The sequence below is a fragment of the Equus quagga genome, chromosome 9 (genome assembly GCF_021613505.1).
Source record: "Equus quagga isolate Etosha38 chromosome 9, UCLA_HA_Equagga_1.0, whole genome shotgun sequence".
Lineage (NCBI taxonomy): Eukaryota > Metazoa > Chordata > Mammalia > Perissodactyla > Equidae > Equus > Equus quagga.
Window position 1 is genome coordinate 94,180,988 of NC_060275.1, and position 15,150 is coordinate 94,196,137.

At 44.0% G+C, this 15,150-nt stretch overlaps 1 protein-coding gene across 2 annotated transcripts in view; it reads left to right on the top strand.

The window, feature by feature from the left end:
* The first annotated feature begins 4,029 nt into the window (after nt 1–4,029).
* Nucleotides 4,030–15,150, top strand: part of SLC45A2 (solute carrier family 45 member 2) — a 28,944-nt gene continuing 17,823 nt past the window's right edge. Inside the window, exons 1-2 of one of the 2 annotated variants that reach the window (XM_046672476.1) lie at nt 4,030–4,614; nt 6,466–6,642. In XM_046672476.1, coding sequence (XP_046528432.1) covers nt 4,086–4,614; nt 6,466–6,642 — 706 coding nt within the window. In that variant the 5' untranslated portion in view covers nt 4,030–4,085. The remainder of the gene's footprint in view (nt 4,615–6,465; nt 6,643–15,150) is intronic. The other variant, XM_046672475.1, reaches the window with a different exon arrangement.

The window sequence follows — 15,150 nt, forward strand, 5'->3', positions numbered from 1 at the left end:
TCCACCTAGCTGTCCAATGCCATCCCTAACCAACTGCTCCTCACACTTTATATTGGACGGCCTGAAGTTTCTAAATATGCTGTGGTTTCTTGCTTCCATGCCTTTCCATATGCTGCAACATTTTTCAGGATTAACAATACTCTCGACCCCTTATGCTCCAGCTTGTTGATGTAGCAAACTGAGAGTTGGCTCAAACTCTCTTTGGGTCTTCTTTGTGACGCATCCCGTGTTTCTCAGTCCTAGGGCGGTTTTGCACAGTGATTATGAATTTTGGAGTCAGAAAGGCCTTGTGTTCAAATCTCATTCTATCATTGTGATGTCTAAGACAATGCCTGTGATGTGCCTGGAACATCCTAGGTGCCCAGTAATTGTTAGCTCCTATTCTTAGGGGTCCTTCCTATGTTCCCATTGCATTTTGTACATATCTCCAAGGATAGCAATTGCTTTTAGTTCACTAGGCCATAAGCTCCTAGGGTAGTTACTCCAGCACACAAAGAATCATCTGGAGACAGTGTTAAAACAGATTCCTAGGCCCACCTCTAAGGATTCTAATGTGGGTCTAGGGTGGGACCCATGAATTTCCATTTCTACCAGGCTTTCAGGTGATTATGATGCTTCTGGTTCAAAGACCACACTTTGAGTAGCAGTGTCCTAATGGATATGAACCAAGCCTTTTCCCCTTGGTTACTGTCATAGTAGGTGCTCAAAAAAGTGTCTGTTGAATGGATGGTGAGGGAAAGGATAAAAGGGGGTTGGCAAAAATCTGTAAATCAACAGATGGAATAGCTTAGAATATTGATTTCTGTGATTAATTGACTTTATACAAAATATTTGAATGAAAGATTGGTTTTGGTAGAGCGTGAACTTTTGAAGAATAAATGTATGTAAATAAGGCTAGTAGCTTTTGTTAGTGACCCATACTTTTCTTTTGAAGAGTCTAAGACTAAGACCCTGTGCAGAAAATGCAACGCTTCCTCTTTTTTTTTAAGCTATCCTTTGACCAACTGTAGATTTAGAAGTAGGCAAGGGGCAGGTAAGGAGAAAATAGGAAGTTTTCAGGAGGATGGAAGAGAGGCAGGCAATTGAAGATGGTCCATTCTAGTGAAAGAGGAATACATAGTTCTTGAATGCATAGTTCAATACACATTTATTTACACTCTCTTTTGACCCTACAATGTAAGAAGTGATGAGATGCTACAAACTGGATGGTGATAAATAAAACAAGTTATGTAGAACAAGGTGACTGGTTGCGTCCAGGCCTCTCATCTCTATGTTCATGTCATCCCTCTAAGCACGTTTTAGGCTTCAGTCACAATTACATTGCACTGTATAATTTGCAAAATACTTTTACCTATATAAAATCAGGCTGCCTTCAACTGCAAGTAAGAATATCCAAAACAAGAAGGAAGTGTCTGGGCTCACATACCCAGAGGCTGGAAGGATGATGAGTTTCAGGGTTACCTGAGTCCAGTTACTCAGACCCTGTTTTCCTGCATTCTTCTGGCTCTGCCAACTTCCCATCCTCCATGTGTTTGCTTTATCCTCAGCCTGATACCAAGTTTTGGATCTCATATCCACACACAGCAACATCCAGAAGAAGATGGGGTCTCAGAAGTCTTCAGCCAACCTTGTCTTGGGTCTCCTGGGGCCGAGTTAAGTCACAAGCCAAGCCTACACCAGTCTTTGGCAGAGAAGGTAGGATCATCCTCAGATAAAGCTCCCCTGGACTCAGCTTCCTGGAAGCACATGGTTGTGTGAGGGAGGGGTGGATTCTGGAATCTAATCCAGGTTCCATCAGGATGGGGGGAGCGGAGAATAGATATTGAGTAGGCAGCCAATAAGACCCATTACATACAGTATCTCAGTTGCTCTTCAACAATCACAGGGGGAAGGAAAGTAGGCCAGGCTTCTTCATTTTACGGATGAGAACACAAGGCTCAGATGGTCCCAAACCTTCTTAGTTCCCATCTCCCTTAGTTTCTCAGTAATTTTTTTGTGGTGCCCCTAGGCCAAAAGAAATATATAACCATTCCATTTATGTATATCAGGTCCCAACAACTTAAGTATTTATGTCCTAACAACTTACTAGCTATTTGAAAAATATAATACACATATAAATTGAAGACGTATTTTTATTTTTATTTCATTCTTAACCACAATTACTAATGGATCATATGCACCCGCTGGACACTGCACTGGACAAGGCTTTCTCATGCCTTGGAATCAAATTGGACACCACTACTCTCATTTTCTGTTCCACATTGATTTTCATACAATACTTTTTATCATGTCTGTGGAAGTCCCAGCCTCACAAAAATATGAAATCATTGAAAGGATTGTAGTGCAATCTTATGTTGAAAGTGTGAACTACTTCACCAGTGGTTCATGTGGTGTCTGACAGTTGTTGAGTTTCACTCTGTTTACTGTCTTCACATTTTTAAATATCCTGAGATACCCATGTGAGTTCACTGTGGTGTACGGGGGCACCTTGGCACACAGTTTTGGAAACACCAGTTTAAGTGATTTGCACAGGGAAATACAACTAGGAAGAGGTAGAACCAGAATTTAAACTTCAATATTCTAACCTAAAGTCTTGCTCTGTAACCAATTTTAGGGGCCTTTCTAAAGATCATGTTTCCCCTGCTTCTCAGACTTTTCATTTGAACTCAGGGTCCAACAAGGCAAATAAAACCCACTCCAAGTCTTTAAAACAGAGCAAATTTAATATAGAGAATTACACCAGTGATACAAGAGCTGAGAAGCCCAGAAGATAGTGAGGCAACCCAGATATGAGCAACAACATGAAGCCAGGACCACTCCCATGGCTGCAGGGATGATGGAAAAGATAGTATTATCAGGACCCAGAAGCCAAGGTTGCCTGGCAGAAGCTGGACTCACAGTGGAGATGCAGCCACTGCCAGAGATGTTTCAGAAAGGAGAGAGAGTGTATATGTGTCGGGGAAAGGAATGCTCTGATTTCTTCCCTTCTCCCACCCCTAGTCTCCCCACCAGTGCCTCCCATTGGCCAAATCTACCTAGTAACCAGAAAGCAAGAGAACCTGGGAAATGTAGTCTCTTCTGATACAGAGCAGCACAGGAGGAGCAGAGGATGGCTCGGAGCAAACAGGCAGTTGACTGGCAGTACTAATGTAGTGTATATACTTCATTCATTTAAGAATTCCTTTAGCAAATATTTATTGAGGAACTACTAGGTGCCAGGTATCATTCTAGTTGCTGGGGATACCACAATGAGTAAAACAGACCTAATCATGGCTCTGAAGGGGATCAGAGACTAGTTAACATAGGAGAAACAGAATAAACACAGACCCATCTAATTTAAAGTGTGTTAAGTGCAATGAAGGCAAATATAACAGTGCTATGAGACAGCTAGTGATTTAAAGGAAGGGTGCAACCGCCCACCATTTTAAGTCTAGTTAATTGACTCTTGAGGTGCGTGTGTAGACAGCTTGTGTTCAGGCAACTTGTTCTGGGCCGGCCCCGTGGCCGAGTGGTTAAGTTCACATGCTCTGCTTCAGTGGCCCAGGGTTTCGCCCATTTGGATCCTGGGCACGGACGTGGCACCACTCATCATGCCATGCTGAGGCGGCATCCCACATGCCACAACTAGAAGGACTCACAACTAAAAACTATACAACTACATACTGGGGGGATTTGGGGAGAAAAAGCAGAAAAAGAAAAAAAAGAAGATTGGCAAGAGTTGTTAGTTCAGGTGCCAATCTTTAAAACAAAACAAAACAAAAAACACTTGTCCTTACAGAATATTTGTATCTAGAAAAAAGTTTATAGAAAGATATCAACTCATTCATGTTTTAACTTAATACCTGCATAATAGGGTTTTATTGTTCCAAAGCTGGCTGTGTGATCATGTGGAATAGTGTGTGTGTGTAAGAGAGAGACAGAGAGACAGAGAAGGAGAGAGGGAGAGTGAGAGTGAGAACAGCACAAAGGAAGATTCCTTAGGAAAAACATTCTAAGGAACCAGAGGGCTTACAGCAGCTAATCTCTGTTATGCTGCCCAGGCCCCACCCCCCTTCCCTCTCATCATAACTTGTGATCTTAGAGCCATGAAAGAATTTGAGCCCCTCCCCCAGCCTGATCATCTCTGTTGGCTGCTCAGCCAGGCTCTATGTCAAATCCAGCTTGAGGCACAAACCCGAGGGCCACCCGGGAGGCGGTGGGCTTGCAGGCAGGTTCCTCACCCAGTGGCCATGGGTGGCAACAGTGGGCAGCCTGGCGTTCACACCTATAAGTCCCTAGCTGAGGATGGCCCCTTTGGCTCCGTGGAGCTGCCCAAAAGATCCACGGGCAGGCTCGTCATGCACAGCATGGCCATGTTCGGCCGGGAATTTTGCTACGCGGTGGAGGCGGCCTACGTGACCCCAGTCCTGCTCAGCGTGGGCCTGCCCAAGCGTCTGTACAGCGTGGTGTGGCTGCTCAGTCCCGTCCTGGGATTCCTGCTGCAACCTGTGGTGGGATCGGCCAGCGACCACTGCCGGGCCAGGTGGGGCCGGCGGAGACCCTACATCCTGGCCCTGAGCGTCATAATGCTCCTGGGTATGGCTCTGTACCTCAACGGGGACGCTGTCATATCAGGTCAGTGGACTGCATGAGGTGGGCAGGCGGGGAAAAGGGTCCCATCATGTAACTCCATAGAAGGAGAATGTGAATTTCTTTATGTGACTCTTTGAACTTGGTTTGAACAGATTCTCTCTCCTAGGTTACAATGAACTTCAGCTTTGGAATGACTCAAATTCTGAGACTGGGGAGCCTTTACTTTTAGAAACATCAGCATGCATTGCTTTTTTATTCTGAGGATTTTAAGATAGGATGAAATTTTTATCTCTTTTATCAAATTAAATATTTTTACCTATTTATCAATTGTGGTGTTTTTTGAGCTCATTATGCTTTCTTTATTCAGTACTTTGTCAAATTAACCAGCTGCCAAATGGCTCCATAAATATTTACAATAAATTACCTGTGTGTCTAAATCAGAGTTAATTCTGTTGATAGGTTTATGTAGAGCCTTTTAATGGGTTAGGCATCAATGGGGTGTCAACCTGTCATCTCAAGGGGACATTTTTGCATTGCAAATTCTGGGCAAAAACAAACCTGATAGTGAGCACTTTTTCTAGTCATTAATCAGCCACCAATTAATTGGTAATAGGTGGTAGTAGATAAAAAGTTACATCAAAAAAGGGATTGTTAAACTTAAAAATAGCACACATTTTTAGATCATTAGCTCTCAGGCTAGCAGAATGGATGATAATGAGGCAGGATAATCAGTTATCATTTGTATATATTGAAAAGAGGGCATTAATACATAAATGTAGGCTATTTCTGGAAGAATTCACAAAAAACCTGATAAGAATAGTGGCTTCTAGGAAGGGGTACTAAAAGACTGGAAATGAAAAATGGAGAGTAGGCTTATTTTTCACTTATTTTTATACTGTAATCTTAAAACATGTGCACATATTACACTTTATTCTTAAGTGAAACTGAAAGCAAGGGAAAACTTTTTTTCTCCAATAGGAGATTGGGTGAATGAGTTGTGGCACATCCATAGAATGAGAATTATTTGTTAAAATTGTGAAGTCGTTCTTCCTTAATTGGAACGCAAAGAAATGAAGAGAGTTGGTTATAGATGAGCAGGGACAACATGATCCCACTATCAGTGTGCCTCAAAGCGTGGTCCTCTGACCTACAGCACTGGTGTCACTGGGAGCTGTTAGAGATGCAAATCCCCAGGTCCCACTTCAGACCTAGTGAGGAATCACGGGAGAATCTTGGAGAATCATAGGAGACGGAGCCCAACAGTCTGTTTTAACAAATCGTGCAAGTGATGGTTAAGCATGCTAAAGTTTGCGAAGCACTGCATTGGGGCGCAAATGTCCACCCCTATCTGGATATGTGCAGGTGCGTGAAGGGATGTCTGAAGGATGACCATCACTGGGGCTGGGACTTGAAGCATTTCCCTCAGCTTTTCTGCTTCGTTGGAATGGTTTCCAATAAGCATGCGTAAGTTTTTAAGTGGCTTTTTAAAAGAGAGAGATGATTCACATACCATAAAAATCACCATTTAAAACTCAGTGCTTTTTAGTTTATTCTCAAGGTTGGTCAACCATCACCGCTGTCTAATTCCACGACATTTTCATCACACCAAAAAGAAACCCAGTGACTATGAGTAGTCACTCCTCACTTCCTCCTCCTCGCCAGCCCTAGGTAACCACTCAATCAACTTTCTGTCTCTCTAGATTTGCCTTTTCTGGACATTCACAGGCGTAATTTTTAAAACCTGAAAATATAATGAAGCTATTTTTATTTGGAAAAACAAAGCAAAATGAAAGCAAAGGGAGAGAGCTTGATGACAGGAAGTTTTGGTGGAAATAAAAAACGTGGGTCATTCTAAACCAGGATTGATGTGAGGTATGTTTATTTCTGTTTTAGCTTTGATTGCTGACCGAAGGAAGAAGCTGACCTGGGCCATAACCATCACCATGATAGGTGTGGTTCTCTTTGATTTTGCTGCTGACTTCATTGATGGGCCCATCAAAGCCTACTTATTTGATGTCTGCTCCCATCAGGACAAGGAGAGGGGCCTCCACTACCACGCTCTCTTCACAGGTAGGGAATATTCCGGAAAGTCTCTCCTTTAGCTCCCCAGACAGGGAGGTTCTTACACTGAAGCCATCCAGTGTCTCTGCATGTCAAAGTTTTTGAATGAATGGATCAGCTGATGGAATGCTCTCATCACGCGGGCTCCGTCTCCCAGTGCATTTCTCTAAATAAAGTCAACTTGTGACCAGGCTGAAGGGTTTTGCAAAGGAAGTTTACGTAAGAGCTTTCTGAAGAACTATTTGTGGAGACATTTGCAAGTGAAATGAAAAGAGGCATGGTGTACTTTTGGGGTGATTTTTTCTTTTTAAATCAGCAATGTGTTTTTTTTAAGACAGCAATGTAGCATCGGTATTATTTAGGAGCTTGTTAAAAATGCAGTTCCATTGGGCCGGCCCAGTGGCGCAGTGGTTAAGTGCACACATGTTGCTTCGGTGGCCCCAGGGTTCACCAGCCTGGATCCTGGGTGCAGACATGGCACCGCTTGGCAAGGCATGCTGCGGCAGGCATCCCACATATAAAATAGAGGAAGATGGGCACGGATGTGAGCTCAGGGCCAGTCGTCCTCAGCAAAAAGAGGACGATTGGCAGCAGATGTTAGCTCAGGGCTAATCTTCCTCAAAAAAAAAAAAAAATGCAGTTCCGTGGGCCCCTCCTCCAGTTATTTTAATTCAGTGGGTTGAGAGTGGGGCCCAGGAATTTGTATTTTTAATAAGTACCCCGCATGATTCTGTGGCAAGAACCACATTGAAAAAGAGAAATCGAAACAAATCAAGCAAGTGAAAAAACCCACGTGCTTTAGAGCTTTCTTAGTTATATCAACAGTTGACATTTCCTGAACTTCCTGGTTTGAAAAAAGCCATGCCAGAAGGACAATGAGGGGTTCTCTTCACCTTTTGGGGCTGTTGCCAGCCTCCTTTGGTTGCCGTTGGGTGATCCACTTAGAGCAATGCTGCTAGTGTTCAACATGCATTTATAGGGCACCAGTTAGGACTGTTCCAGGACTGTGGGGTTATATGTGAGGCTACTGAGTGATCCTGGCCCTTGAGGATTTTTATATCTAGTTGGGGGCACTCGATCAGTCCACCTTATTTGATTGTCTTCATAGTCCAGTCAATGTACTTATTTTGCGCTTTGATTTACGATATTCTGTCTCCTCCCAAGGCCAGGTAGGTCTCATGAGAAGCAGGATCTCCAGTTTTGTGGTTAATACCTCCATAGCCAAGAGCAGCGCCTACATACGGAGGCTGCTGGGGCAGTCCCTGTTGTTTGAGCAAATATTTGGTGAATGCTGAGTAATGGTGAACACGGAGAGAATGGGGCTGCCCAGCAGAGAGAAGTTCCTCCTCGCTTTAGAAAAGGTGGAGGAGCAGGAGACCAGTCCATCTGTCACTGGCCCATGACCACCCTGTTTACAGCTAGAAGGTCTCAGAATAGAGATTCAAACTGCATTCTCCTATCTTAGATCCCCTAATTCCTTCTGCTGTCTCATAATTTGCTGCAGTTAATTACGCAAGGTCATGGGAGACTTTTTGGCTTATAAACGTGATACGTTGAGAGTTTTGCTTTGGGCAATGTGGCCACTCCCACACTTAAAAGCTTACACACCCCCCAGCTTAATTAAGTCAGTGTTAGTTTTGGCTGAATGATCTCTGATTTGCTGCCTGTGAGATTAGAAGATTGAACTCTGTATTTTGGAAACTTTTCCAAGGCTAACAGGTGATAGCATTTCTAGGGTTTGAGAAAATACTTGGAGGTTTTCTATTGATGTTAGCATAAGATTTGGTCCCACCAAACACATATAAATTTGATATTACCTTGGTTCAGGCTATATCTCGTCTGAGTTTTAGTACTTATTCCTTTACTGTTTATCCAGTCTATAATTTCTTCCTATTTCAACTGATCCAACACACAGCTTCCAAATTCATATTCTTAAAAGACGTCTGTGACCAGGGCAGTCTCCTGCTCAATGACCTGCAGTGGCTCCCCATTTGCCTATTGGATGAAGAACAAATTTCTAGACAGGGTTCAAAGCTCCCCACAGTCTGTTCCTGTCCTACTTTCTGTTGTTGTTTTTGTTTTTTTGTGAAGAAGATTCACTCTGAGCTAACATCTGCTGCCAATCCTCCTCTTTTTTTTGGCTGAGGAAGACTGGCCCTGAGCTAATGTCTGTGCCCATCTTCCTCTATTTTGTATGTGGGATGCCTCCACAGCATGGCTGATGAGTAGAGTAGGTCTGCACCCAGGATCTGAACCTGTGAACCCAGGCCACCAAAGTAGAGCACGTGGAATTTTAACCACTCAGCCATGGGGCCGGCCCCTGTTTCCATCTACTCTTCGTTTTACTTCCCATCACTCCCTGCACACTCTCTGTGCTCTGGACAATCTCCCAACATGTTCTTAGGGGCAGAGGCCAGGTCTGTTTTACTCACTGCGTCTGTCGGACCTCCTGCACTGCCTGGCACATCACAGGTGCTCAAAATAAATATTAATGGAACAAACGAAGGAGGCTGCCCTTTCCTTTGCACCTTCTGGGTGTTTACTCACACTGGAACTCCCTTCCCGCTTTCTGCCTGTGGAAATCAAAGCAACTTGGACACTTTCACCCACTTCCAAGGGAGAAGGCTACTCTTTTCTAAATTTCAGGCAAACAATTAATTTCTACCTTGGTCAGGGACTCCATCCACAAAATAACCAAAGCACAAAAGTTTACCAAGTGGACGAACATAAAGATGTCAATGAGGCGGGGAACTCCAGCAGGAAGAGATGGTGGAGGTTGGAGCTCACCACATGCCTGCCTGAATTTCACTCCTGTTGGGGCCTGTGGGGTCTGTTCAGGCTGCTGTAACAGAAACCACACACTAGGTGGTCAGACAACAGAAATTATGTCCTCACAGTTCTGGAGGCTGGAAGTCCAAGATCTAGGTGCCTGCAGGGTTGGTTTCTTAGCTCGCAGCTGGCCACCTTCTTGCTGTGTCTTCACATGGTCTATCTTCTATGTGTATCCACTCCTATCGTCTCTCTCTTCTTCTTTTTTTTTTTTTTTGAGGAAGATTAGCCCTGAGCTAGCTAGTGCCAATTCTCCAAGCCTCCTCTTTTTGCTGAGGAAGACTGGCCCTGAGCTAAGATCCATGCCCATCTTCCTCTACTTTATCTGTGGGACGCCTACCACAGCATGGCTCTTGCCAAGCGGTGCCATGTCTGCACCCAGGATCCAAACTGGCAAACCCTGGGCCACTGAGAAGCGGAACGTGCGCACTTTGCTGTGCCACCGGGCCAGCCCCTGTCTCTCTCTTCTTATAAGGACACCAATTCTATTGGACTAGGCCCCACTCTATGCCCTCATTAACCTTAATTACCTCCTTAAAGACCCTATCTCCAAATAAGTCACAATGGGGCTTAGGGCTTCAACATATGGGTTTAGGGAGGGACATGATTCAGTCCATAATTGGGCTCTTTCACTTTTTTTTTTTTTTTTGAGGAAGATTAGCCCTGAACTAACATCTGTTGCCAATCCTCCTCTTTTTACTGAGGAAGACTGGCCCTGAGCTAACATCCCTGCCCATCTTCCTCTGTTTTACGTGGGACGCCTGCCACAGCGTGGCTTAACAAGTAGTGCATAAGTCTGCACCCGGGATCCAAACCAGCTGACCCCAGGCCGCCAGAGTGGAATGTGTAAACGTAACCACTGTGCCGCTGGGCTGGCCCCATTGGGCCCTTTCACTTTTACCCTGTGCCCCTTGAGCCCAGCTCCTGAAGGTTGAGACAGGTGAGATACGGAGAGAGTATATCCACTTTTCTCTGTTTTCCCTCCTCCCTCAGGTCCCTTTCCTTTTCCTTCTTAGCATATTGGAGATATTCTAGAATTTTCAAATAAACAGCAAAAACACAAAAGTTCTTTTTATGTTCATAAGAACAGCTGAAGAGAGCCAGCAAGTTGTTTCCTCTCCCAGAAAAAAAAACAACTGAAAACATCTTCCTCTAATAAAATAGAGTGAAGGCTTACTTTGTTTAAGGCTTAGATTCTGAAGTCCCCGCCTAAGTGATAATCACTGAGAGTCCACGTGATTTGTAGACATCTCTCTGCTCACCCATAAAAGACAACATGCCTTGTTTTGTGTGTACAGCCTTGCATAGTGATGGATACATATAAATCTATGTGCAGGGTCATCTCCAGTGTTTACTCCTGGATGTGGGCTCAATGAAGGGAATAGCAGATAGGATCACCCGTGCTATTTAAAATGTTGTTCGTCTTTCTTGCTCACTCTCTCCCTCTTCTCAAACTGTGAATAGTTGAATTCTGTCGAGTTAAATGTGGATGTGTGACCCCACCGTAGCGTCCTTGCTCTGAATGAAGACCACATTAAAAGATGGGGTGAAAAACAACAAGCAGTGTGTTATCACTCCACCCTGTCTTTGCATACCTGCCAGACCTCCTGAATTTACACGTACTTGGCGGAGAGATGACTAGGGCATTCCACTTGAAACAAGCATTTGATGATGAAGGCATGTTCTGTGTCATGCCCATTTTGATTTCCGTCAACAGCAAGATATTGTTCACCCAAGGAGTCCAATCATCTGAGTAAATTGAAATTCTTTTATTTATTTCAGAGCTGTAGTCCAGGCCCAGCAATTTCAAATTCTTTGCAAATAAGTGTCAAAGGGTTCATTGCCAAAATATTTCCCAGCGTATTTCTGACTTTCCTTTTTTTAGAGAATAGACTCTACTGCCTCCCAGGGGGATATTTTATCCTCCAGCTTCTTCCATCTCTTGTATTTAAACTACCTGCCCTCCATCCCTGGGGTATGTAGTAGCCACGGTGTGTTTGGTGGATCCACCCACATCCTCTCACCCCGTGCCTTCACCTTTGGGTGCTCCTGGCGCTGTGGAACCCACGATCTTTGGTAGGAAATTCCTCCTTTGTGTCGAAAAGCTTCTAACGGAGCATATTTCTGCTAAATGGAACCCAAGGCCTTGCTATCCTTAGCAGTGGGCTTTCTCCCGCAGCAGGAGGCTGGAGTGAGGCATGACGGGGAAGGCCATACTGCTTCAAATCCTGCCTCCTCTTCTTAACTGCCTCATGATCTTAGTATTTCTGAACATTTGTTTTCTCACAAGGTTGTGAATCTTTACAGGATGTCAGTTATTAATATCCTGGCAAATGTTCCCAGGCCCAGAGCAAGAGACCATTTCAAAGGATTCAACACCAAATCTTCATAGTTACTTGATTTCCTCCATCCCCACAGGGCTTGCCAAAGATTTATTTGTAATGATTTAATGAGGAACTTGCCCCTCGTACATCTTTGGAAGAAGAGCGGGTGACTTGTTAGACTCAGCCTCTTTTAACTTTTGTTTTCTCAAAACTTCAAAGTATGCATAAAAATGCTAATGTAATACATGCTCTGATTAGAAATCATTAAGAACTAAGAAGAGTCTTAAAAATGAGATTTAGACATGGGCTACTTTGACCAAACCTTTTACACAAGTGGAAAGAAGCTGCGTTTCATGTTAGAGTCTATTGTAACCTTTTCTCCTTCATGAATAACTGCTGTGTGAGTGGTTTTCTTTCATCAGCTGGGTTCCCTTTGAAGTTTCCGCCCCTGGTGAACTTTCACATCTCCTCATCTGGGCAGCTTGGAAAGGATGTGGCCAGAGCAGAAACCAAGGATACAGGAATTTCAGCTATGTGGCTGCCATGGATGACAGAGGGCCAAACAGTTAACATCTCCAAACTGCCATTTCTTTTCCATTCAAGCGTGATCAACATGCCTCTCAAAGGATCTCAAAGGCAGGTTAGAGAGGGGGCATCTGAGGGGATTTTTCCCTCGCTCTGTCCTCTGCTTGAAAGCTGTTTCCCCAGATGCCAAAACAGCTTGGTCTGCTTCTTTACTTTGTGACAATCTCTGTTACAAAGCCCCTCCTCAGTGATGTGTTCATCACTGCCTGAGGATAGAGTATCTATTCGTTCCTTTGTTGCTTCTTTCTGCCTCTCTAACCAACATATAAGCTCCCTGAGGGCGGGAACATTATCTTTCCTTTTTGTTGCTGTATCCCCAGTGCTTCGAATAGTTCCTGGAATATGCTCAAGAAATATTGGTGGGACGAATATTCTATTTTAACATCCTCATTTTGCCTATGAGGAAGCCATGATGCTAAGAGGAATGTGACTAACCCAAGGTCCCACAGCTGGGGAATGGTAGACTAGGCTGGGGCAAAAACCAACCAACCTTTCAGCCAACCAACCAACCGACCAACCAGCCAGCCAAAGACATGGTTCATGTTTTTGTGTGGATTCCCGTAAAAGCTGAGCCCCAGAGAAAGTTTGTATGCAGACAGTTTATTTAGGAAAGGATTCCAGAGACCGAGAGAGAGGAAATGGCGGAGTGGAACAGGCCAGTACAAGAAGCATTACAGAGCTGACCTTTGCTCTAGGTGGCTGCCCTCCATCTTGCCAGGGCCTTCTGAGGAGCCTAATGAAGTGCATCTCAGAACTCTCCATCTGGAGGATCAAGAGGGGGGATTAATCCACCGACTCCCGTCTCCACTGGCCAACGGGGGATCCCAGGGTTGTTAATGTCACTGTGTGAGCGCTGAACCCCACCTGGTGGATTCGCTCAGGCAAGTCTCTGTCTGGATGCACCTGAGCAAAGATGGCCAAAACTGGCTTAGAACTGGTCAGCTCAGCAGCTGCTGGAAAAAGAGATGGGGCCACTGAGAGGACCTGCAGTGTCACCAAGGGCTGTCCGACTCAGTTCATGACTTCTAGTCCTGAGCCTTTTCACTCTAATGTGGGTGCTCGGTGCTACTTGGTCACAATTAGGAGGAGTTAAATATTTTGTAAAGTACATTGAGAATCGTTTACATTATAGTGAAACGAACTGTTGCAACTCGGAGCTAAAGATATTTGTTCTGTCAACTTAAAGCAACTCAAGGTAGTCACAAATGGCTCCAAAACTAGGCCAACAAATGACTAGATCTTGTAGTCATTTCTAAGCCTTAAGAAAAAAAAAAGGTCAGATTTAATGTGTCGTGTCAGAAAATGAGAAGTTTCAAGAATCTTATCTGAACTAAAGTAGCACTAGTCATTCGTATGTTCAAATGGAGAAACTTGCTTTTGGAAAAATGATGGGATAATTAAAGTGAATGCTTTTGTCTGAACCATTGTTGCCTTAGACACAGTAGCACATGTTAGCAGCTTTCAGCAGCAACACAAATTGTGGTCTGAGTGCATTTGCCCTCTCTGGCAAGCACACACCCCAATTCCCAGCATCTCTTTGTTTAATTAAGGAGAAGGATATGATTTCAGCATTGCTTTCCTGCAAATTTTCTAGCCTGCAGTATAGCTAAAGCTCATCATAGAAAATGCTGGTTGAATCTTTTGTCTGAACAGGTGTGGATCCCAAACCCCAAACTTAAATTAATGCAATTGCTTCTGTGTTGAGCCCCATTACCACAGCATGATGGAAACTTAGTCTCAGTCAGTTTGGGATGTGCTACCTCTTTCCGCCAGGGTGACATCCAAGTTCTGGGGGCTTAGAGTGCAAGAGCTTGGGGGAGGGAGGATCTGGGTTTGAGTGGCCTCTAGTCACACTGGCATTTACTAGGATGTCCATCATCCTACCACATATCATTGGTCAGGCTGAACTGGTCACAGTTGAATTCTCTCTCATTCTCGTCCACAAAGCCCCATTCAGAACCATAGGATTCTTGGGGACCCTATGCCACTCTGCTCTTCCCATATGATGCCAGTGTGAGTTGAACTCCGTAGCTGCAAACTTTCTGTGCTTTGGTTTCCTTGTCTCCAAAATAGAGATAAAAATATAGTTGATCCTCATTATTCACGGATTCTGTATTTGCGAATTCACCTACTCACCAAAATTTCTTTGTAACACCAAAATCAATACCTGCAGCTCATTTGCAATCATTTGTGGACATGTGCGGGGGAGGAAGGGTGGCGGCAGTGGGGGCATTTGAGTTACCCAATATACTCATTCCCAGCTGTGGTAGATCAAGGTGACACTCTGCCTTCTTCTTCTTGTGGTTCTCAACTGCAAACATGTCCTTTTTGTTGTACATTGAGGTCCAATTTTTTTTGCGTTTTTATTCTTTTTTGATGATTTCACTGTTTAAAGTGGCCCCAAATGGACTGCTGAAGTGCTGTCTAGGGTCCATAAGTGCAAAAATGTTGTGTTGTGACTTATGGAGAAAATATGTGTATTAAATAAGCTTTGTTCAGGTATAAGTTATAGCGCTGCTGGCCGTGGCTTCACTGTTAATAAATCAACAGTGTATATTAAATAAAGTATCTTTAAACAGAAACACACGTAAGGTTATGTGTTGATCAATTGATGGAAATGTGACTAGAGGCTTCCAGGAATTAACTCTGTCTTTCCCCTCAGAGCAGTAGTTTACTATTCATGGATTCAGTGTTTGTGGAGACTTTCCAGAACATAACTACCACTACTAATAAGAATCGACTGTTGTACCTTCTTGAAACGGTTATTGTGAGGATTGGA